Source organism: Pecten maximus, chromosome 18, assembly GCF_902652985.1.
Source record: "Pecten maximus chromosome 18, xPecMax1.1, whole genome shotgun sequence".
Classification (NCBI taxonomy): domain Eukaryota; kingdom Metazoa; phylum Mollusca; class Bivalvia; order Pectinida; family Pectinidae; genus Pecten; species Pecten maximus.
This window is the reverse complement of record NC_047032.1, coordinates 30,377,435-30,404,705: the sequence shown is the minus strand read 5'-3', so window position 1 is coordinate 30,404,705 and position 27,271 is coordinate 30,377,435. Positions and strand designations below refer to the sequence as shown.

General features: G+C 38.0%; 1 protein-coding gene across 1 annotated transcript; it reads right to left on the bottom strand.

Annotated features, from left to right (window-relative positions):
• Positions 1 to 1,359: 1,359 nt before the first annotated feature.
• Positions 1,360 to 26,916, bottom strand: LOC117316844 (calmodulin-like protein 4). Its single transcript, XM_033871625.1, has 5 exons — positions 26,816 to 26,916; positions 17,757 to 17,793; positions 11,864 to 12,007; positions 8,263 to 8,493; positions 1,360 to 1,687 (listed from the first exon to the last, which is right to left on the bottom strand). The coding sequence occupies exons 1-5, from the start codon at positions 26,816 to 26,818 to the stop codon at positions 1,653 to 1,655; spliced, it is 450 nt and encodes a 149-aa protein (XP_033727516.1). The 5' UTR covers positions 26,819 to 26,916; the 3' UTR covers positions 1,360 to 1,652.
• Between the last annotated feature and the right edge of the window lie 355 nt (positions 26,917 to 27,271).

The following is a 27,271-nucleotide window of genomic DNA, read 5'->3' as shown; positions in this document are numbered from 1 at the left end:
ATGTTGCAAAAGATAAATATTTTTATATATATAAATGGTGTTTTTCTAAAGTATGGTATACTGGTGATGATGCATAGAACCTATACAGGATGGGTGATAAACAATATGAGTACCCCAGGTATCGTCGATAAGGCAGGAGACGCTTACTCTTCTGAAACACGCGATGTTATTCTCATTTTACTTCGTTAATAGTTTTGATGCAAATCTATATATCATTATATTGTGTCATCGTTTTATCGAGTTTGATTTATAGTTTTGATTTCCATTGTATATCAGTTATTCTGCTTGTTTTGAAATGAAATATAAAGTGCAACTTTAATAGAACCGGACATTAACGAAATTGATCAAAAAAAAATTGCAAAATATCAATAAAATCTGGATTTTTATCGTTATCCTTAGCGTGCAGAGGGATAGGAGTATTAATTCTACTTAATCGAAGACACCAACCATCCAAATCAAGACCTACCGTAACAAAAGTATCGATGACTTTTCACCAATTAAAACGACGTAACAGCAGTCGTTTTTGTTTTAGATATACATGTATATGCATAACGATAACTGCACCTAACAAAAGCTAAAGCCGAGAAAATCAGCGGAAAAGATGAAATTTCTTGCAATTAAGTCACTTTCATAACATTCCATCGGAATTAACGACGGGATTTTTCAATGATAGCTGAGGCGGTTGCTACAGTGACATCTAGAACAGACTAGTAATTACAATTTTAATTAAGATATGGTTATCCATTACCAAATGATTCCCTGATTATATTTATTTATATACTTATTTAGGCGCGGTTTGTTACTAATCTCCCTATACTAGTGGCACCCTACATACATCAATATCACGGTAATGTAATTGGCTATGTTTGTAACACCTGATCACAGTCTTATCTATTTGTGTGTTGTTACAATAATCAACTGATCTCTAATTACGGTGTAATTAAAATGGCGTAATATATGTGTGGCTCCGTGGTATTATCTTCAAACACGGTAATCAATAAAATCCTGCGGTTCCTATATTTCGTTGATACCTTCTCTTAATATAAACACTAATTAATTATTGCAGTTACCATTAAGAATGTGTTGGTATAGATGTGAAAGAAATCCGTATCGTGTACACTATACCACATAAAGTAAATTTAACAATATATTAAAATCCATAGTATAGTCGATGATAAAATGATTTTTGTTCGTTCTCAGCCAAGGTCAGTATCCCCGAATGAAATGTCACTCGGGGACGTTAAAATTTCTATCATATTCTCTAGTTTACATTTGGAGATATACCATGGTTATCGAATCATACTAAATGTCATTAATGTTTTCCGCATGAGTCATAAAAACAATCTGTAAAACAAAACATAACTTAAAGTAAAGTTTTTATTTCAATTTGATACATCCACATATTATCCTTTTAATTATCTGTGCATATCATATATCTTATATAAAATCATTTATATATACCATTCATACAAAATGTATAATCTTATTTACTATTCCCAAACAAGAATAACGTACACAACTATAGGACAGATACATAACGATAGACATAACGATAGACATCTGGAAAATGGAATGAAGCTCATAAATGTTATATATATAGAAACTATGCCACAATGAAATCTACGGGGTGTCCAAACAAAGACTCTGCTGAATCACTCAACCTTGTTTCGATATAGCTCAGCAAACTCTGAAATTGTAAAGATACAGTATTAACGACAATGATGAAATCAAAATCAAAATAAATGTTAGTTTGAATAAAACACATGTTCCTATTGTAAAACTAGAATTTGTACTTTGTATTTTCATAATGTTAATTTACATTCAATATTTCCATTACATTGATTATTCTTGTCTTATTTTCTGTTATCTGACGCACTATTTTTTTACGCGGAACAACAATGTGAGCTGTTAACAGGCTCACAGCCGAGAATGGCGGAGAAACTTTCATTCCGTTAATTGAAATGATTTTTCAATGTCCCAAGTGGTAAATATAAGCATTGAACTGATTTCAGTTGGCAGTTGTAGGCTGATAATGCCAACTGGAGAAAGGTAAATTGAACATGAAGCGATAGCGAGCTTTATTAAATTTGCCTTTGTCCAGTTGGAATTTTCAGACCGTAATTGCCAACTGAAAGCTTGGCAGTGATGAAAAATTAAGAGGCATGAATTCAAGCAAACACCGTCAATTCGAACGATATCTATGTCAACTGGAACTAATAAAAACTTTGAAATTCTAAATGATATATCATCACACAAAAAAGATATTCTAAGCATTCTTATGTAGGTGACCTTGATGAATATGTAAAAGTAAACAATTATCACTACACAGGAAATATATATAACTACGAATACATACTGTATATACACTGTAATAAGTGTTAAACCAACCTCTCTCCCATACCTAACTCAAGCACCATCCCCTCTGCCCCCCCCCCCCCCCCCCCCTCCCTCCTCCTCTCCATCATCGCCATCACGGAAACGTTCGAATGAAACAGTCCCGTTATAACAAACACAATCCAATAGTAAACATATACATGAAGATAAAAATACAATTGTTTAAATAAGAAAGTACGAATGAGAGCATTTTAGAAAAAAAAATATACAAAAAGAAACCGGAAATGAAGATAGGTTGATGCCACAGATTTGTGTGAAGTATAAGGGCGGATGTTCTCTATTATTGTAGGAAAAATATTGCTCTTGTGTTTCGCCCGTCGGTATGGTGGTAAAATAGATCGAGGATGTTTGGGAACTGTCCATGTGACATAAGCAATACCAACAGCGCATGCGTCGTCAGTCAATCAAAGGCGAAAGTGTCAGTGTAACCTGGACAGACTGGAAGTCCTTCATGTCGATGTTTCTCAATGAATAACAAGGGTAAACATGTAAAGCAACACCAACCACAGTAAATATCATCATCCCTATACCGGTAAAAGCCTTACGTTAGGCGATCAGCCTTCAGAACTCTATCGTTATAACTTCACAGTAAATATCACCATCCCTCCATTGTTATAATCTTACGTTAGGCGATCAGCCGTCACAGCTTAATTACTTATTACTCGGCGTATCGTCGTCTCGACATCACCGGACGTTACAGACACTATACTGTACCATATATAACAATAATTAGCTATCATAACGCCGATCATCACAGCAGTTATCCTACACCCATATCTAACTACTACTGATAAACAGATACATCGAGCGATCTGCCTTCACTAGACATTCTCCACTACTTCTCCAAACTGACACCAATCCTAAGCTGAATGTCGTTTACATTCGAATGATGACTCGTTACATTTAGATATATGTATATTAGCGTTGTTTTTGACGTCAGAAGAGGTAATACGTGTCGTGTTACATACATGGACACTTATCCATTGTTCATTATTAAAAAAATAATAATAAAATGTATCAGGATACATATACAGGTGTATCATTTCCTTAAGCAAATCCAATTGGACAGGAACGGCGTACATATTTACACAAGCCATGGCTAATGATCTCATGACGTCATTTGACAAACATCGCTTTGATATGAAACCAATTTGAGACTACTATAAAGTATTTCACCAGAGAAAAAAGTCATAATTTTAATATCTGACGCGATTTTTACATTTTGAAATCAAAACGTGTCATTTTTATTGTTAAATTTGATCAAGATTAGTTGAAAACAAATACATTTCAATCATTGACTTCAACAATTTCAATAAAATGCCAAAATTTGTTCAAAAACGAAATTGGTAATACATAATCAACATTAGGCAGAAAGATTTTAATTGACGGAAAGCGTAATAATTGTCGTGAAATAAGATGAAGGTCAATCAAATGACTTCCACGGGAAAGTGTTACGATATTATCGGAATACATTTCTTTGGGATAGAAATAGCAACATATGCCACGCTTGTTAGCAGATCAGATAGTTCAGCTGTCACTCAACCGGATCTTTGGAACGTGACATTACCTGTTCTGTTGTTGTTTTTTTGACAATGGAGATGATCGCGACTGATTTGTCCTGATTTTTCTGGACATTGAGGATGATCGCGGCTGATTTGTCCAGATTTTTCTGGACATTGGAGATGATCGCGGATGATTTGTCCTGATTTTTCTTGACATTGAAGATGGTCGCGGCTGATTTGTCCTGATTTTTCTGGACATTGAAGATGATCGCGGCTGATTTGTCCTGATGTTTTGGACAATGTATAAAGTATTGCTCGATGTCGGTACTCCGACAGATATCAGTTTGTCCGTCGGAAGCTAAGACCAAACAGAGGTTATAGAGTGCTGCATGTCTGCATGGCCTCCTTGGATTAACGTTCAATTTATAGGTTAGGTTCGTGCCGGGCATTATTCAGTTCTCGACGGCACACCTACTGTGTAAAGGCAGTAAAACTAATGACGTCATTACTTCCTGCTGTTTTATCGTGTTGAAGACTTCTGCGGATCACTTGATAAATTCATAATAGGTTTAATTATACCTTGTTGATCCGGCAAAACTAATTCCATTAGGCTTTTCACTCGTGCTATAAATCCTGTTTTGAAATAGAATTCCAATAACTACTTTATTATCATCTTTTAGTTTGCGGAAAATCTATTAATATATCTGTTTCCATTATGAAGGACGTCACCACAAAACAACTCATATTTATGTTTTATGAACTAATCTAACATGTTTGAAGTGTTACAATATTTGATATACCATCCAGCCACAGAAATGGAGGGCCTGGAGAAGGAGTTGTAGTGAGCCGTTTTATTAATATGTTTTTACTGTTTATACATTGTTTGATATCCGGGTATCGTTGTGATCATTTACTCGACTCTCCCGTTAATGATTACATCCTGATCTGTTCAGATAAATACGATTGGACAAATCCATGCCGTAACAACATACGAGAGAATACAAGGCATTATAACGATGGCAATGACTATGTTATTGATGGAACAATTCGAGGATGTAGCACATGGCGACAAGTCTCAATATTTCAAGTTAGAGTTAATCAATGTAAGAAGAACAGAGCTTTATCTTTAACATGTTTCACATTATTTTCTCACAGTAAAATTAATATCTTCTAAAGTAGCAACGATTCATTTTATAAATTTGTTTTAAAGGTTCAACAGAGCGTTCGTGTGCTAATGCAATAGTTTAGACAAGTAAGGATGATAGAATGCGACTTGTCCCACACACCGAGGTTCATATGTACCAGATCATGCGACTACTACCACGGTATTGTGCGGTGTTAATACTACCCCTGAGTCTCAGTCTAATCCTGTCCCTTTTGGGTTAATCATGAAGGCAAAAAGATATAACAATACACTAGTTTGTCTTAAAAGGTGACAGATGATGAATTTTCTAAAAGAAAGCAAGTTCTGTATGCCCTTTTCATAAAACTAGGGCATATATTTTTGTTGTTATTGGATGTATAGAAGCGCGTGATTTGTACAAATATAAAAGCCCGCCCCTCTTGAATATATACATTTGTCCAGGGATTAAAAGGATATCTTAAACGCTTTATTTTATTTAAAAGTGTACCCTTCTCTTTTTAGCTTAAGTTGTCGTAATATCATGTGAGAAAGCGCAGCCTCCCAAATCACACATACGCCAACACACGCACGCATGTCGCACATACGGGAGGCCGTACTTAAATGACCTTAGCTGTTGATAGGACGTTAAACTAAATAAACCAAACCAAACCAAACTAAGAGAAAGCTATACCTTGTACAGAAGCTTTTAAGGAACGAACGTGCACGCACACAAAGTGATATCTTAACTATTTATAACTTTATCATTTATCAATTTACTATTTCCTTTCGCATTGTCCATACACTGAAAAGATAGGAATGGGGACACTTTACAAACATCAGCTGAATAATGAGCATGTCCAGACCATTATAACATTTACAGTTCGTTCTGCCTTACTTATGTCCGTACGTACTCAAACCCTTTTGAGTCTATAGAGCTAGTTTGAAATATATATTACTTTGGTATATGATTGTACACATGTATAGCCCAAGCCATTATTAAATTGATATCATGTTGCTTATATAGGATCACAAACTTGCTTAGTTTGACGAGTTACTTAGCTATGATACAAACATATACATATGTAAGTTCAAATGTATACATATTGTATTCAGATTATGAGAAATAAGCGCCTGTTTGTGTGTGTGGTTTTTTTTTATACAGAGCTAATCAGAAGTTCGGAAATGCAATCCGTATAAACGAATGTAAATGATAAATTTAGGGCTAATTTACCTAACAGTTAAAACATTTTGATAATTTGAGATATGATGTGAATTTTAAAAAGAGTAGTATCAATGGAATAAATATAAAATACTTTTGTGATCTACGTATACAGATGCGATAGTTCAGATATTGCTAAGAGCTCTACCAAAGCATTAATCTCGAGCGCTTAACTACTCCACAAAGATACCTCCCTTCCGACCCATTTCTCATGTAATACGATGTTGTTCCATAAAGTGCTCTCAATCTGTTTTTAATTTCAAAAGAAATGGCAAAGCAATAGGGAAAATATAGCAACTTAGCGCTTTACGGAATAGTAAATAATATCAAATTTATACATTTCAAATAGATAAAAGTACAAGGAAATATCAAAATAAGGGAGATCACTTCAACATTAAAAAGGTCAAGTGAAAGTTCATCGTGTGATTGAACATTTGCACTATCACCACGATGAGCTCATTATTCACTCAGTTTTTATTGGTTCACCAAATAAATATGATCCCGGCAATAAGTCTGTGTTCTGTTGACGTATAGTAGCTATCTAAATGGTGTCGCCGTAGTATAATTCTCATTCAAACTCAGCGATGATGTGAGGCACAATTTCACAGAAATGCCATGTCGTAAGAATATTGTCAAGGCAATCCTCCGACATAAGTATTTCGTAAATCGTGACCACATCATATACGAAGTTGAGGGTCTGTTATGTTATTGGCAAGGAAATCTCAAGGCGTGAAACACTAGTACTTCTTGTGGTTATTCATTGTAATCTTACAGCAGCAAGATATCAGGATCAAATTTTGAGACCAAACATCTTTCTCTTATACATCAACGTTGCAGTAAGACAATACGAGGTCCCTTGTTGTTAGAATATGTCGTGACGTTCTGGCTCAAAACAAGGTCTTGATTGGTCACCATCATACAGTCCATATATGTCGCCAATCGAGCATTTGTGGGACAATCTCGACAGGGGATAAGGAAACGCGTCAACGTCCAATATAAATTATCTCAAGTCAAAGAGGCCCTTATTTAGGAGTGGGGTTGTATCTAGATAGGGTCAATGTTAAGGAGAGGAAAGCAGCAACTGATGACAGGAGTGTGCACACAACAAACTGATTTAGATCAGGAAATGGCGTAGGATACCCTTGTTTTAGCGGTATTCACACTAATACCGTCTGTTATAGGACACCAGAAATCATCAAAATGTATCCAGTAATGATGAAAGAATCATGTACAATGATAGCTATCGGAAATACACTTGTGTTTCCTTTTACCGCTAGTATTTATAAATTCGAACTCGTTAATTTCATTCTAACCTTGAACCGACGAATATATATTTGGCAAATGAACGGAATGTAGAATGCCGCTTCGACAAATCAGAACCACAGGCGTCTGCATCTAATCAGTATTAATAGAAAAAAATGTTAGCCCCATACTCCCACTATATCAACTAGGTATACCACAAGTCGGAAGTAGGGGAAGAGCTTCAACTCACTTTGAATTTATGTTCAATCTGACTTCAATATAAAATGGACACAAACTTTAGTCACGTACCATGGTTTAAAATCCTTATATACAATGATTAAAGGATGTGAAAATGGACCAAAAGTGGTTATGATAGCCGACGATGTATCGACTGTGGAACGGAAGTAGGCTATATATTTTAGATTGGATTTGTAAAGGCCAATCTGATTGGCTGACACATCTGTATACAATACTTACTTTAACTGTCGACCAATCAGACTGTTGGTCTTAAATCAGCTGTAAATGTAAATATCCTACTTTCGATCCACAGTAGAAACATCGCCCCATCTCGAAGTGTTACTAACCTTGTTGCTATAGTTGGAGTAGGGGCTAATACTTCTATAAATACTATCCAGATACAGACGCCTGTGGTTTAACATTGTTAATTGTGTGGGGTGATATGGATGATTTGTAAGATCAAAGGAAATGGTAGAAAACATAGTTGAGGTAATTATATCACTATGCTGCGATGTCTTTTTGTTTGTCCAAATGTCCTGTCTTACCTTTATAACTAACTTTCCCGTCGCCATTTTTATCCGCGTCTCTGAGCAGTTCCAGAGCTGTCTCTGGGGGAATGTTAAGAGCTTTCGCTATTTCTTCACTTGTAGCGTATCCATCGCCATTTTCATCCATTGAAGCAAACACGTTTTTCAAATACTGATCTTCCACTGCTTGTGCTTCTAATAGGTCACGCATAAATGAATCGAACTCTTTAAAGGTCAAGAAATCCTTGCCTGAAATAAAAACATAGATATCAATAAATATGTGTACTTGTATTTGGACATGAAAGGAGGAGTGCCGATTTGGGCCCTCTGATGGGTATCACAGATAAGGTTTTTTTTGTTTGTTTGTTTTTTGTATAAAAGTACCATTAAGTTAGGTGGTTATTTTTTTCATTTTTTTTTTATTTCCGTCATATCAATGCATCAAAATAATGAAAAAAATAGATTCCTATACTATCATTAAATTTTGTCAAAGCTGAGTCCATCGGGAAATTGACACCCCCTCCCCACTTTACCCCTCTCATTACCTGAAATGACATCTTATCCCACTTAAATTACATATCATAACATGACCATATAACCTTATGGTATTAAGAAGTTGGTTTTTTAATATATTTCCTAGGGAGCACTCTCTATAGAAAAAAAATCCTTCACGTGTTCTTACTCTCTATAACCCCTGAATGGCCCGCTGATAATGTATTTATATACACTTACCAAATACGGCAATGCGATTACAGCACATTACATTATGTATATATTACCGGTAATTGAGGACACAAAACGGTAAAGAAAAGTTTACAGTGGTCATAGGTGTCATACACACCATTATAGTATAGTATATAATGTACATTTAATGGGAACATTCTCTCGTAAGATCTACTGTGTACATAAAAATGCCGATATAGGATATGGAATCCTTGTTGATATCACCGACTTCCATTATATACTCACACTTATCTATCAATATATTACAAAACGATAGGTTGAGTACAGACTTTATCCAATACTGAGTTAAATTGGTGTCACGTGCAGAGATTAAGACCAATTATTTCCGCGTGAAAGCACACAGCCTCCGGATTTACTAACGTCAATACCTTAACACCATTCCCGTGGTGTAGCACTCATCACTACGGTCAGGAAAACCCAAGGAAGCTCCCAAACGGCAATGTCTTCAAACTTAAACTAAAGTATGTTATCCAGTTTTCAGTCATTATTTATTAGAAAATAATGTGAGGGATAGGAATAACTACATAAAATACCATCATGAAAGGAAAATGCAATTTCAGATAACCAAGTAAATATGCAATTGATGTTTGATATCCTAAAGAACCCGGATCTCAAATAAGACATTTGCAACACATATCCAATTGTTGTATGATACCGTAAAGAACCCGAATCCTAAACCAACATCTGTAACAAATATATAATTGATGTATGCTACCCTATAGACATTGGACCCTAAACCAGACTTCTGTAACAAATATCCAATTGATGTGTGATACCCTTAGGATCTTAGACCCTAACCGATACATAACTCAGACTAGAAAGAGTGGGAAATTCTACTATTAAATGCATCTTTCATCAAGGTCAGAATGTTATCATTCTATCGAACGGGATTATAAACGGATAGCGAGGATTACCTCCCCTGGTATATCAGGAATGATATTTAAAATGCATGACTCAGGGACACCCTTATTTTAATACATTATTCACATGTCTATTGATCACGAGAACACCCGAAAATAAAAATGGGTTTGACCCCGAGTAACATCTTCAGAGCTGACCTACAAAGTAAATGTTTGTAAATATTCCGGGCATAGATCAAAGAGTGTAGGATATTTTAGAAATCCTCGGAAATCCCCAGAATTGATAGTCAGATCTAAGATGTCATTAGCAAGGCTTTCTCCGCGCACCTGGACACTACAACCGGGAACCATAGGAAACGCATCTCTGTTAGTGTATTGACTGTCAGCACGTGATCGGCACGCAATCTACAAAAACTGTTTTCGAATCCTTGACATCAAAGTTGTACAACATCATTATCTACACTGAATGAACACGTGCAAGTAAATGACGTACGTTTCATACTGGTACACAAAGCTATCTACATACAGGTACACAGTAATCTACATACAGGTACACAGTAATCTACATACAGGTATACAGTAATCTACATACAGGTACACAGTAATCTATATACAGGTGCACAGTAATCTACATACAGGTACACAGTAATCTACATACAGGTACACAGCAATCTACATACAGGTACACAGTAATCTACATACAGGTACACAGTAATCTATATACAGGTACATAGTAATCTACATACAGGTACACAGTAATCTACATACAGGTACACAGTAATCTACATACAGGTACACAATAATCTATATACAGGTATACAGTAATCTACATACAGGTACACAGTAATCTATATACAGGTACACAGTAATCTATATACAGGTACATAGTAATCTACATACAGGTACACAGTAATCTACATACAGGTATACACAGTAATCTACATACAGGTACACAGTAATCTATATACAGGTACACAGTAATCTACATACAGGTATACACAGTAATCTATATACAGGTGCACAGTAAGCTATATATAGGTACACAGTAATCTACATACAGGTACACTGTAATCTACATACAGGTACACAGTAATTTACGTACAGGTACACAGTAATCTACGTACAGGTACACAGTATCTATATACAGGTACACATTAATCTACATACAGATACAAAGTAATCTACATACAGGTACACTGTAATCTACATACAGGTACACAGTAATCTACGTACAGGTACACAGTAATCTACGTACAGGTACACAGTATCTATATACAGGTACACATTAATCTATATACAGGTACAAAGTAATCTACATACAGGTACACAGTAATCTATATACAGGTACACAGTAATCTACATACAGGTACAAAGTAATCTACATACAGGTACACTGTAATCTACATACAGGTACACAGTAATCAACATACAGGTACACAGTAATCTACATACAGGTATACAGTAATCTACATACAGGTATACAGTAATCAACATACAGGTACACAGTAATCTACATACAGGTATACAGTAATCTACATACAGGTATACAGTAATCTACATACAGGTACACAGTAATCTACATACAGGTACACAGTAATCTATATACAGGTACACAGTAAGCTATATACAGGTACACAGTAATCTACATATAGGTACACAGTAATCTACATACAGGTACACAGTAATCTACATACAGGTACACAGTAATCTATATACAGGTACACAGTAATCTACATACAGGTACACAGTAATCTACATACAGGTACACAGTAATCTATATACAGGTACACAGTAATCTATATACAGGTACACAGTAATCTATATACAGGTACACAGTAATCTATATACAGGTACACAGTAATCTATATACAGGTACACAGTAATCTATATACAGGTACACAGTAATCTATATACAGGTACACAGTAATCTATATACAGGTACACAGTAATCTATATACAGGTACACAGTAATCTACATACAGGTACACAGGAATTAAAAAAGAACTTATTCATACCACATTCGTCCATTTTCTTCATCATCGTTGCCATGTGTTCGGTATTTACTCGAACTCCCATGGTTTTACACGCCCTCTTTAGTTCATGCTTGGACAGACGGCCGTCACCATTACCATCAATATCCCGAAACGTAGTCTTGATCCCTGGTAACATAAGTATTTCATACAGTGTTGATACTAATTACATTTAACTGGCCAGTTTATTTACATAGTCATTATTATACGTATTATATTTTCTCTGAAATTGCTGAAACGCCATTATTAGTGATGGCAGATTTGGAGGTAATGTCAGGGTTAATATATGGGCGACCATGCTTTAGAATCTGAGAATATTTTTTGTTTTTTCAAACAAAAATATTTGCGTTCACAGTGCTATGAACATCATGGAAACAGCGCCATTTTGATAATTTAAGAACCAAACACTTTTTTTTTCAAGAAAGATCTGTTTTAAAAAATGTCTTTGTTTCTGTTTGTTTGCTAGTTTTATCGGCATTTTGAGACTGGCTCTCCTTGTAGTAGTTGGTGACTACCTCACCGAACAACATACTGGAAGTAAAGTGTCTAGCCCACCACGACAGACCAGACCGGTCCGTTTCTCAGTTTCCCGAGAAAAACAAACCGACACGGGCATCTCGCATCATGTCTTTAGTAATGTGATCGATAGGTAAAGTGATATAGCGTGTACCTATGTTAATACAGATTGATATTAGTTACGAGACTATTTGGTCCCTATCTCAATACCATGGTTTCTGCTGTTGTTGACACGTGTCTAGTTTTACTACAAATGAAGAACAAAAGCCAATGAATACTAATCGCTTTGTTTCAGTATCACATAAGGTATCAGTAATCTATATACAGCTACACAGTAATCTAATACAGGTACAGTAATCTACATACAGGTATAACACAGTAATCTATACAGGTATACACAGTAATCTATATACAGGTATACACAGTAATCTGGCATACAGGTAGACAGTAATGTATATACAGTACAGTTATCTACATAGTACATAGTATCTTTACAGTATACAGTAATCTACATACAGGTATACACAGTAATCTATATACAGGTACACAGTTATCTACATACATGTATACACAGTAATCTATATACAGGTACACAGTAATCTACATACAGGTACAACAGTAATTACATACAGATACACAGTAATCTACATACAGGTATACACAGTAATCTACATACAGGTATACACAGTAATCTACATACAGGTACACAGTAATCTACATACAGGTACACACAGTAATCTACATACAGGTACACAGTAATATACATACAGGTACACACAGTAATCATTCATACAGGTGCACAGTAATCTACATACAGGTACACACAGTAATCTACATACAGGTACACAGTAATCTGCATACAGGTACACTGTAATCTACATACAGGTACACAGTAATCTACATACAGGTACACAGTAATCTACATACAGGTAAACAGTAATCTATATACAGGTACACAGTACTCTACATACAGGTACACACAGTAATCTACATACAGGTATACACAGTAATATATATACAGGTACACAGTAATCTACATACAGGTACACTGTAATCTACATACAGGTATACACAGTAATCTATATACAGGTACACAGTAATCTACATACAGGTACACAGTAATCTACATACAGGTATACAGTAATCTACATACAGGTACACTGTAATCTACATACAGGTACACAGTAATCTACATACAGGTACACAGTAATCTACATACAGGTATACACAGTAATCTACATACAGGTAAACAGTAATCTACATACAGGTACACACAGTAATCTACATACAGGTACACAGTAATCTACATACAGGTACACAGTAATCTACATACAGGTAAACAGTAATCTATATACAGATACACAGTAATCTACATACAGGTACACACAGTAATCTACATACAGGTACACAGTAATCTACATACAGGTTTACACAGTAATCTACATACAGGTACACAGTAATCTACATACAGGTACACAGTAATCTACATACAGGTAAACAGTAATCTATATACAGGTACACAGTAATCTACATACAGGTATACACAGTAATCTACATACAGGTACACTGTAATCTACATACAGATACACAGTAATCAACATACAGGTACACAGTAATCTACATACAGGTACACAGTAATCTACATACAGGTACACAGTAATCTACATACAGATACACAGTAATCAACATACAGGTACACAGTAATCTATATACAGCTACACAGTAATCTATATACAGGTACACAGTAATCTACATACAGGTATACACAGTAATCTATATACAGGTATACACAGTAATCTATATACAGATACACAGTAATCAACATACAGGTACACAGTAATCTACATACAGGTACACAGTAATCTACATACAGATACACAGTAATCAACATACAGGTACACAGTAATCTATATACAGCTACACAGTAATCTATATACAGGTACACAGTAATCTACATACAGGTATACACAGTAATCTATATACAGGTATACACAGTAATCTATATACAGGTATACACAGTAATCTGCATACAGGTATACAGTAATTTATATACAGGTACACAGTTATCTACATACAGGTACATAGTAATCTATATACAGGTATACAGTAATCTACATACAGGTATACACAGTAATCTATATACAGGTACACAGTTATCTACATACAGGTATACACAGTAATCTATATACAGGTACACAGTAATCTACATACAGGTACACAGTAATCTACATACAGATACACAGTAATCTACATACAGGTATACACAGCAATCTACATACAGGTATACATAGTAATCTACATACAGGTACACAGTAATCTACATACAGGTACACACAGTAATCTACATACAGGTACACAGTAATATACATACAGGTACACACAGTAATCTTCATACAGGTGCACAGTAATCTACATACAGGTACACACAGTAATCTACATACAGGTACACAGTAATCTGCATACAGGTACACTGTAATCTACATACAGGTACACAGTAATCTACATACAGGTACACAGTAATCTACATACAGGTAAACAGTAATCTATATACAGGTACACAGTACTCTACATACAGGTACACACAGTAATCTACATACAGGTATACACAGTAATATATATACAGGTACACAGTAATCTACATACAGGTACACTGTAATCTACATACAGGTATACACAGTAATCTATATACAGGTACACAGTAATCTACATACAGGTACACAGTAATCTACATACAGGTATACAGTAATCTACATACAGGTACACTGTAATCTACATACAGGTACACAGTAATCTACATACAGGTACACAGTAATCTACATACATGTACACAGTCATCTATATACAGGTATACAGTAATCTATATACAGGTATACAGTAATCTACATACAGGTATACACAGTAATCTAATACAGGTGCACAGCAATCTACATACAGATACACAGTAATCTACGTACAGGTACACAGTAATCTACATACAGGTACACTGTAATTTACATACAAGTACACAGTCATCTACATACAGGTATACACAGTAATCTACATACAGGTATACACAGTAATCTACATACAGGTACACAGTAATCTATATACAGGTACAAAGTAATCTATATACAGGTACACAGTAATCTATATACAGGTACACAGTAATCTACATACAGGTACACTGTAATCTATATACAGGTACACAGTAATCTATATACAGGTACACAGTAAGCTATCTACAGGTACACAGTAATCTATATACAGGTACACAGTAATCTATATACAGGTACACAGTAATCTATATACAGGTACACAGTAATCTACATACAGGTATACACAGTAATCTATATACAGGTATACACAGTAATCTACATACAGGTACACAGTAATCTATATACAGGTACACTGTAATCTATATACAGGTACACAGTAATCTACATACAGGTACACAGTAATCTACATACAGGTACACAGTAATCTACATACAGGTACACAGTAATCTACATACAGGTACACAGTAATCTATATACAGGTACACAGTAATCAACATACAGGTACACTGTAATCTACATACAGGTACACAGCAATCTATATACAGGTACACAGTAATCTACATACAGGTACACAGTAATCTACATACAGGTAAACAGTAATCTACATACAGGTACACAGCAATCTATATACAGGTACACAGTAATTTACATACAGGTACACTGTAATATACATACAGGTACACAGTAATCTACATACAGGTAAACAGTGATCTACATACAGGTACATAGTAATATACATACAGGTACACAGTAATCTACATGTACAGAGTAATCTACACAGGAATTAAAAAAGAACTGATTCATACCACATTCGTCCATTTTCTTCATCATCGTTGCCATGTGTTCGGTATTTACTCGAACTCCCATGGTTTTACACGCCCTCTTTAGTTCATGCTTGGACAGACGGCCGTCACCATTACCATCGATATCCCGAAACGTAGTCTTGATGCCTGGTAACATAAGTATTTCACACAGTGTTAATATTAATTACATTTAACCGGCCAGTTTATTTACATAGTCATTATTATACGTATTATTTTTTCTCTGAAATTGCTGAAACGCCATTATTAGTGATGGCAGATTTGGAGGTAATGTCAGGGTTAATATATGGGCGACCATGCTTTAGAATCTGAGAATATTTTTTGTTTTTTCAAACAAAAATATTTGCGTTCACAGTGCTATGAACATCATTGAAACAGCGCCATTTTGATAATTTAAGAACCAAACACTTATTTTTTTCAAGAAAGATCTGTTTCAAAAAATGTGTTTGTTTCTGTTTGTTTGCTAGGTTTATCGGCATTTTGAGACTTGCTCTCCTTGTAGTAGTTGGTGACTACCTCACCGAACAACATACTTGAAGTAAAGTGTCTAGTCCACCACGACAGACCAGACCTGTCCGTTTCTCAGTTTCCCGAGAAAAACAAACCGACACGGGCATCGCGCATCATGTCTTTAGTAATGTGATCGATAGATAACGTGATATAGCGTGTACCTATGTTAATACAGATTGATATTTGTTGCGAGACGGTTTGGTCCCTATCTAAATGCCATGGTTTCTACTGTTGTTGACACGTGTCTAGTTTTACTACAAATGAAGAACAAAAGCCAATGAATACTAATCGCTTTGTTTAGGATCGACTTATGTCTTCGTAACGGGATTATAAGACAGTGCCTACTGAAAACACTTACAACAAAGATTCAAAAGAGGGAGCATATTTTCTTTTTTCACTTGGAAGGCTGACGTTTTGGCGGAGTTTTACATAAATAAATACACCTCCGTGTTTTTGTTATGAATTCCAGAGGACAGATGCAAGTCAATACGAACGAATTCCCTGTAGTCTTAACGAAACACGAGAAAGTGATCATAAAATTGAGGCAAGTTCCAATTTCATCAGGAATCAGTTAAGTAAGATGTATTGAAAACACATTCAAATCGAAATCTTGATATAACAAAATTAGAATGTAAAACTCATTAACTGATTCTTCAACTTAGAGCTGACGCCGAATCCGAGTCATTTACAATGCACAATCGTTCTAAAATCAGTAAAAAAATAAATTCGCATGTTCTTTCAATTTTGTATGGTTACAACACATCCTAGTATTCCCTCTGCTGTTTCTTACACTAACGGTGTCGATTCTGTTCAAACATTCGGACGAATTTGTTAAATATGGGAAGTAATGAACCCATTAAACAGATTCCTAACACTATCAATATAATCACACTCTCCTAAACAATGGATATTAAATCCATTTGTAGAATTAAAAAAGGGAAAGAAAAAGCGAATAAAATGATAATATCCACACAAAACAATAGCCATTATACTCACGTTTCAAATCATCTGCAGTTAGATATTCTGTTTCTGCCTGTAAATAGATATACATTGTAAAAAAAAAAACATACTCTTACTTGCCCTGATATTCATCAATACACACAAATAGATATACATTGTAAAATAAGCAATATCTTACCTGCCCTAATATCTTACCTGCCCTAATATCTTACCTGCCCTAATATCTTACCTACCCTAATATCTTACCTGCCCTAATATCTTACCTACCCTAATATCTTACCTGCCCTAATATCTTACCTACCCTAATATCTTACCTACCCTAATATCTTACCTACCCTAATATCTTACCTGTCCTAATATCTTACCTGTCCTGATATTCATCAACACACACAAATAGGAATCAGCTGTTCATGATATTGTCACAGGGGAAAGTTTCAAACCTTTAATTCGAGAACAAATGTTTAAAGGAAAAGTTCGAGACAGAAATGGAAACCTACCAACAGACATTTGGAATGTTATTGAGACATACCAACAGACATTTGGATTGATCTATGGGAAACAGTTTTACCCCTCTCCTAATTATATTATACGAGGTTTATCATATCAAAGAGCCGATCAGAAAAGGTGATAGAGACCCTGAAAGCGCTTCAATAACACAGGAAACTACATGTATATTAATGACGTGTTATCTTAAATTCTACCATGTTTGCTATGTAACGCCAGTTTTGATTGGTTTAAAACCATGTATTATTTTCCAATAACCCACGCTCGTGCCAATAATACACGGTCGTGAGTCACGGCTGTTGCAATTTTAATTTTCAAAATCAATGCCATATGATAGATGCTCTTGATCGTAGTACTGTATTGCCTGTATATTTCATCAACAAATAATGCAAAACTCAAGAAATAAATTACAAGGTTTTCCCGGGGTTTCTTTGCTGTTTTTCTATTAGAAAGAGGTCGATCTCAGAACTAAACAGTACATGGTAGAATAGAAATAATCAACTTTGACTCGTGTATTGTTGCAGGATATACAACTCGGACTCGGATATTTTGCAATTTTAATTAATAACTCAGGCCTGCGGCCTTCGTTATTAATTTAATTGCAAAATATCCTCGTCCTCGTTGTATATCCTGCAATAATACACGAATCATCGTTAATTATTTCTTAAATAACAATGACTTCACTGGCCGTATCGACGGACACATCCTGTAGAACTACTTACACGGTAACCAGCAGGGGCAGTTTACTACTATGAGTAATTGTTTTACTTCCATAAATATTCCCTTGTCTCCCTATATATGTAAGTATATGACTTTATGAAGCCAGTATTACCTATCCTGAATCCTGATAAACACTTCGCCCTATGCGGTATAATAAGAAAACAATTACAGAGACATAGCTTATGACAAGGGGTTTGTCTACAGCCTGATAGAACATTTCGTCAACCATTCAATCTATCTAACGATTTCATTTCGTATTTCATCTCGGCATTTGACGTTAATGATATACGCTCAAGTATACTTTACTTCACGGCTCTCTACATGTAACGACTTCCGTCTTTCTTGGAGAAGTTTTTATCACAAGGAAATGTATCTCGTTAGTGTTCTGTAGAATATGGAATTGCAGAAACTGGAAAAATCAAATGCTTTAATAGAAAAGACATTTGTAAGAACTAAATGTTCAACATTGATCTAGAAACTCTTCAAAGGTGATCTTAAAAATCCATCCTTCTATGGATTCCACTGGATTACAATTTATCACAATACGACTGCACTCACGACCTTGTCGTCGGGGTAAAAATGGCAGTAGGAAATTTGTATAAAGGCAGGACAATTGGTCGATCAAGTAATACAACGCTGATGATTTTTATCCATAAATCCAATATACGCGAAATAGATCGGATTCCTATCATTAGCAGGTAATTTAAATGACTGTAATGTGATGGATTACAGCCAAATCATTTGCAAAGTCCGATAGCTTTTGTGGCTGTGCGGTTGAGTGTCGTGTCTGTGTTAAGTAATGTTGATCATGGTCAGGTCTTAAACTGGTGACCGCTCCGTTGTACCCCTGGTGCATTTTACAGTTCGTCTTTCTTTACAGGGTAGGAGTTTGATCAGATACAAACTACATAGTACTGACTTACTGACGACAGGGAGGGAGTGTGTCACCCTGGTAAGATATCAGCTACTTATTACCGACTTATTACCGACAGGGGGGAGTGTGTCACCCTGGTAAGATATCAGCTACTTATTACCGACTTATTACCGACAGGGGGGAGTGTGTCACCCTGGTAAGATACCAGCTACTTATTACCGACTTATTACTGACAGGGAGGGAGTGTGTCACCCTGGTAAGATACCAGCTACTTATTACCGACTTATTACCGACAGGGAGGGAGTGTGTCACCCTGGTAAGATACCGGCTACTTATTACCGACAGGGAGGGAGTGCGTCACTCTGGTAAGATACCAGCTACTTATTACCGACTTATTACTGACAGGGAGGGGGTGTGTCACCCTGGTAAGATATCAGCTACTTATTACCGACAGGGAGGGAGTGAGTCAACCTGGTCAGATACCAGCTACTTATTACCGACTTATTACCGACAGGGAAAGGGTGTGTCACCCTGGTAAGATATCAGCTACTTATTACCGACTTATTACCGACAGGGAGGGGGTGTGTCACCCTGGTAAGATATCAGCTACTTATTACCGACAGGGAGGGGGTGTGTCACCCTGGTAAGATATCAGCTACTTATTACCGACAGGGAGGGGGTGTGTCACCCTGGTAAGATATCAGCTACTTATTACCGACAGGGAGGGGGTGTGTCACCCTGGTAAGATATCAGCTACTTATTACCGACTTATTACCGACAGGGAGGGAGTGTGTCACCCTGGTAAGATATCAGCTACTTATTACCGACTTATTACCGACAGGGAGGGAGTGTGTCACCCTGGTAAGATACCAGCTACTTATTACCGACTTATTACCGACAGGGAGGGAGTGTGTCACCCTGGTAAGATATCAGCTACTTATTACCGACTTATTACCGACAGTGAGGGAGTGTGTCACCCTGGTAAGATACCAGCTACTTATTACCGACTTATTACCGACAGGGAGGGAGTGTGTCACCCTGGTAAGATACCGGCTACTTATTACCGACTTATTACCGACAGTGAGGGAGTGTGTCACCCTGGTAAGATACCAGCTACTTATTACCGACTTATTACCGACAGGGAGGGAGTGTGTCACCCTGGTAAGATATCAGCTACTTATTACCGACTTATTACCGACAGGGAGGGAGTGTGTCACCCTGGTAAGATATCAGCTACTTATTACCGACTTATTACCGACAGGGAGGGAGTGTGACACCATGGTAAGATACCAGTTACTTATTACCGACTTATTACCGACAGGGAGGGAGTGTGTCACCCTGGTAAGATACCAGCTACTTATTACCGACAGGGAGGGAGTGTGTCACCCTGGTAAGATATCAGCTACTTATTACCGACTTATTACCGACAGGGATTGAGTGTGTCACCCTGGTAAGATACCAGCTACTTATTACCGACTTATTACCGACAGGGAGGGAGTGTGTCACCCTGGTAAGATACCAGCTACTTATTACTGACTTATTACCGACAGGGAGGGAGTGTGTCACCCTGGTAAGATACCAGCTACTTATTACCGACTTATTACCGACAGGGAGGGAGTGTGTCACCCTGGTAAGATACCGGCTACTTATTACCGACTTATTACCGACAGTGAGGGAGTGTGTCACCCTGGTAAGATACCAGCTACTTATTACCGACTTATTACCGACAGGGAGGGAGTGTGTCACCCTGGTAAGATACCGGCTACTTATTACCGACTTATTACCGACAGTGAGGGAGTGTGTCACCCTGGTAAGATACCAGCTATTTATTACCGACTTATTACCGACAGGGAGGGAGTGTGTCACCCTGGTAAGATATCAGCTACTTATTACCGACTTATTACCGACAGGGAGGGAGTGTGTCACCCTGGTAAGATATCAGCTTCTTATTACCGACTTATTACCGACAGGGAGGGAGTGTGACACCCTGGTAAGATACCAGTTACTTATTACCGACTTATTACCGACAGGGAGGGAGTGTGTCACCCTGGTAAGATACCAGCTACTTATTACCGACAGGGAGGGAGTGTGTCACCCTGGTAAGATATCAGCTACTTATTACCGACTTATTACCGACAGGGAGGGAGTGTGTCACCCTGGTAAGATACCAGCTACTTATTACCGACTTATTACCGACAGGGAGGGAGTGTGTCACCCTGGTAAGATACCAGCTACTTATTACCGACTTATTACCGACAGGGAGGGAGTGTGTCACCCTGGTAAGATACCAGTTACTTATTACCGACTTATTACCGACAGGGAGGGAGTGTGTCACCCTGGTAAGATACCGGCTACTTATTACCGACTTATTACCGACAGTGAGGGAGTGTGTCACCCTGGTAAGATACCAGCTACTTATTACCGACTTATTACCGACAGGGAGGGAGTGTGTCACCCTGGTAAGATATCAGCTACTTATTACCGACTTATTACCGACAGGGAGGGAGTGTGTCACCCTGGTAAGATATCAGCTACTTATTACCGACTTATTACCGACAGGGAGGGAGTGTGTCACCCTGGTAAGATACCAGCTACTTATTACCGACTTATTACCGACAGGGAGGGAGTGTGTCACCCTGGTAAGATACCAGCTACTTATTACCGACAGGGAGGGAGTGTGTCACCCTGGTAAGATATCAGCTACTTATTACCGACTTATTACCGACAGGGATTGAGTGTGTCACCCTGGTAAGATACCAGCTACTTATTACCGACTTATTACCGACAGGGAGGGAGTGTGTCACCCTGGTAAGATACCAGCTACTTATTACCGACTTATTACCGACAGGGAGGGAGTGTGTCACCCTGGTAAGATACCAGCTACTTATTACCGACTTATTACCGACAGGGAGGGAGTGTGTCACCCTGGTAAGATACCAGCTACTTATTACCGACAGGGAGGGAGTGTGTCACCCTGGTAAGATATCAGCTACTTATTACCGACTTATTACCGACAGGGAGGGAGTGTGTCACCCTGGTAAGATATCAGCTACTTATTACCGACAGGGAGGGAGTGCGTCACTCTGGTAAGATACCAGCTACTTATTACCGACTTATTACTGACAGGGAGGGGGTGTGTCACCCTGGTAAGATATCAGCTACTTATTACCGACAGGGAGGGAGTGAGTCAACCTGGTCAGATACCAGCTACTTATTACCGACTTATTACCGACAGGGAAAGGGTGTGTCACCCTGGTAAGATATCAGCTACTTATTACCGACTTATTACCGACAGGGAGGGGGTGTGTCACCCTGGTAAGATACCAGCTACTTATTACCGACAGGGAGGGGGTGTGTCACCCTGGTAAGATATCAGCTACTTATTACCGACAGGGAGGGGGTGTGTCACCCTGGTAAGATATCAGCTACTTATTACCGACAGGGAGGGGGTGTATCACCCTGGTAAGATATCAGCTACTTATTACCGACTTATTAACGACAGGGAGGGAGTGTGTCACCCTGGTAAGATATCAGCTACTTATTACCGACTTATTACCGACAGTGAGGGAGTGTGTCACCCTGGTAAGATACCAGCTACTTATTACCGACTTATTACCGACAGGGAGGGAGTGTGTCACCCTGGTAAGATATCAGCTACTTATTACCGACTTATTACCGACAGGGAGGGAGTGTGTCACCCTGGTAAGATACCAGCTACTTATTACCGACTTATTACCGACAGGGAGGGAGTGTGTCACCCTGGTAAGATACCGGCTACTTATTACCGACTTATTACCGACAGTGAGGGAGTGTGTCACCCTGGTAAGATACCAGCTACTTATTACCGACTTATTACCGACAGGGAGGGAGTGTGTCACCCTGGTAAGATATCAGCTACTTATTACCGACTTATTACCGACAGGGAGGGAGTGGGTCACCCTGGTAAGATATCAGCTACTTATTACCGACTTATTACCGACAGAGAGGGAGTGTGACACCCTGGTAAGATACCAGTTACTTATTACCGACTTATTACCGACAGGGAGGGAGTGTGTCACCCTGGTAAGATACCAGCTACTTATTACCGACAGGGAGGGAGTGTGTCACCCTGGTAAGATATCAGCTACTTATTACCGACTTATTACCGACAGGGATTGAGTGTGTCACCCTGGTAAGATACCAGCTACTTATTACCGACTTATTAACGACAGGGAGGGAGTGTGTCACCCTGGTAAGATACCAGCTACTTATTACCGACTTATTACCGACAGGGAGGGAGTGTGTCACCCTGGTAAGATACCAGCTACTTATTACCGACTTATTACCGACAGGGAGGGAGTGTGTCACCCTGGTAAGATACCGGCTACTTATTACCGACTTATTACCGACAGTGAGGGAGTGTGTCACCCTGGTAAGATACCAGCTACTTATTACCGACTTATTACCGACAGGGAGGGAGTGTGTCACCCTGGTAAGATACCGGCTACTTATTACCGACTTATTACCGACAGTGAGGGAGTGTGTCACCCTGGTAAGATACCAGCTATTTATTACCGACTTATTACCGACAGGGAGGGAGTGTGTCACCCTGGTAAGATATCAGCTACTTATTACCGACTTATTACCGACAGGGAGGGAGTGTGTCACCCTGGTAAGATATCAGCTTCTTATTACCGACTTATTACCGACAGGGAGGGAGTGTGACACCCTGGTAAGATACCAGTTACTTATTACCGACTTATTACCGACAGGGAGGGAGTGTGTCACCCTGGTAAGATACCAGCTACTTATTACCGACAGGGAGGGAGTGTGTCACCCTGGTAAGATATCAGCTACTTATTACCGACTTATTACCGACAGGGATTGAGTGTGTCACCCTGGTAAGATACCAGCTACTTATTACCGACTTATTACCGACAGGGAGGGAGTGTGTCACCCTGGTAAGATAGCAGCTACTTATTACCGACTTATTACCGACAGGGAGGGAGTGTGTCACCCTGGTAAGATACCAGCTACTTATTACCGACTTATTACCGACAGGGAGGGAGTGTGTCACCCTGGTAAGATACCGGCTACTTATTACCGACTTATTACCGACAGTGAGGGAGTGTGTCACCCTGGTAAGATACCAGCTACTTATTACCGACTTATTACCGACAGGGAGGGAGTGTGTCACCCTGGTAAGATATCAGCTACTTATTACCGACTTATTACCGACAGGGAGGGAGTGTGTCACCCTGGTAAGATATCAGCTACTTATTACCGACTTATTACCGACAGGGATTGAGTGTGTCACCCTGGTAAGATACCAGCTACTTATTACCGACTTATTACCGACAGGGAGGGAGTGTGTCACCCTGGTAAGATACCAGCTACTTATTACCGACTTATTACCGACAGGGAGGGAGTGTGTCACCCTGGTAAGATACCAGCTACTTATTACCGACTTATTACCGACAGGGAGGGAGTGTGTCACCCTGGTAAGATACCGGCTACTTATTACCGACTTATTACCGACAGTGAGGGAGTGTGTCACCCTGGTAAGATACCAGCTACTTATTACCGACTTATTACCGACAGGGAGGGAGTGTGTCACCCTGGTAAGATATCAGCTACTTATTACCGACTTATTACCGACAGGGAGGGAGTGTGTCACCCTGGTAAGATATCAGCTACTTATTACCGACTTATTACCGACAGGGAGGGAGTGTGTCACCCTGGTAAGATACCAGCTACTTATTACCGACTTATTACCGACAGGGAGGGAGTGTGTCACCCTGGTAAGATACCAGCTACTTATTACCGACAGGGAGGGAGTGTGTCACCCTGGTAAGATATCAGCTACTTATTACCGACTTATTACCGACAGGGAGTGAGTGTGTCACCCTGGTAAGATACCAGCTACTTATTACCGACTTATTACCGACAGGGAGGGAGTGTGTCACCCTGGTAAGATACCAGCTACTTATTACCGACTTATTACCGACAGGGAGGGAGTGTGTCACCCTGGTAAGATACCAGCTACTTATTACCGACTTATTACCGACAGGGAGGGAGTGTGTCACCCTGGTAAGATATCAGCTACTTATTACCGACAGGGAGGGAGTGTGTCACCCTGGTAAGATATCAGCTACTTATTACCGACTTATTACCGACAGGGATTGAGTGTGTCACCCTGGTAAGATACCAGCTACTTATTACCGACTTATTACCGACAGGGAGGGAGTGTGTCACCCTGGTAAGATACCAGCTACTTATTACCGACTTATTACAGACGGAGAGGGAGTGTGTTACCCTGGTAAAAAATCTGGTTCCTGATTCATTATAACATTCGTTTACCTCAGGTAATTCACCATCTTACAATTCAAATGGAAAATCATTACATAAGAAACGTTGATGACCAATACAGATATTATCGACTCCGCTAAGGTGAAACTGTAGGATAGTACATGTAATCTAGTGGTCCAGCGTTCGATCTCTATTGAGGGCATTATATTAGGTATACTTATAAATTCTGTCGCACGATTATAAAAAATGTTACAAAACGGCCTCCATATAGAAAATATTAAAGAATTTGAAATGCACGCTCGATATAGGAAAACCGGTCATCGAATTAGACATTTGTATGCAAAATAAAACAAAATAAGGGAAAAGTTAGTAAATATTATAAATATATATGTAATATATAATTAAAAATATATAATGTCCTTGTGATGGATATACATAGTAATAATAATAAAAAACACAAACCAGAAATTCACACTAGCGCTTTCACATGCCTTGAGAGCAAGCTCTTCAGGTGTAATGAAAGGATTTATGAGTGACTATATATATATGTAATATATATATAGTCATGCATGGCAATTTTGTAGTACAGTAAGTTATGAAAATTTGATTGAGGTGTTAAACGAAATCGTGCGCGAAGCCACAATCTAAATGAAGTTATCGACGATGATTGTTGAATGTGATGATTAGATTATTTCAAAATAATAATTACCATTTTGTTCTGTCGCTGTTAGTGCTGAATAAATCCAATAGTGCCACCTATTGCTTCTCTGATATAGCTGATGTGTTCTTCACTGTAAAATATGTTAAATTAAAATACCTATATAAATACAAGTACTGTACGTAGAACATTAACACGTGGCGTGTTAATCCTAATTAAACAGAACGCCTTTTGATTGACCATTGACGCTAATCCGTGAAGGGTATTTATCCCTACTTAAGTAGTGTTATACGTTCTTAAAGGATTAAGATCTATATAATAAATTACTAAACGACTGTACATACATGTATACCGTTATATACCACACGACAAAGTTACGGAACAGATTAAAACGTCAAACAGAGGTCACTTAATCGCAGAGGGGATCATATATGATTTCATTATTTTCAACAAAACTGATTCCATCAATAAGTTTTAAATAAATTATACCCAAATGTAAGAATACTA

Excerpts from the sequence above, each read along its gene's own strand:
- LOC117316844 (XM_033871625.1), bottom strand. Across the intron at positions 8,494-11,863 it reads GAAGAAAATGGACGAATGTG|GCAAGGATTTCTTGACCTTT; the intron begins GTATGAATAAGT and ends TTTTTATTTCAG. Across the intron at positions 1,688-8,262 it reads CGGGAAAGTTAGTTATAAAG|AGTTTGCTGAGCTATATCGA; the intron begins GTAAGACAGGAC and ends TTACAATTTCAG.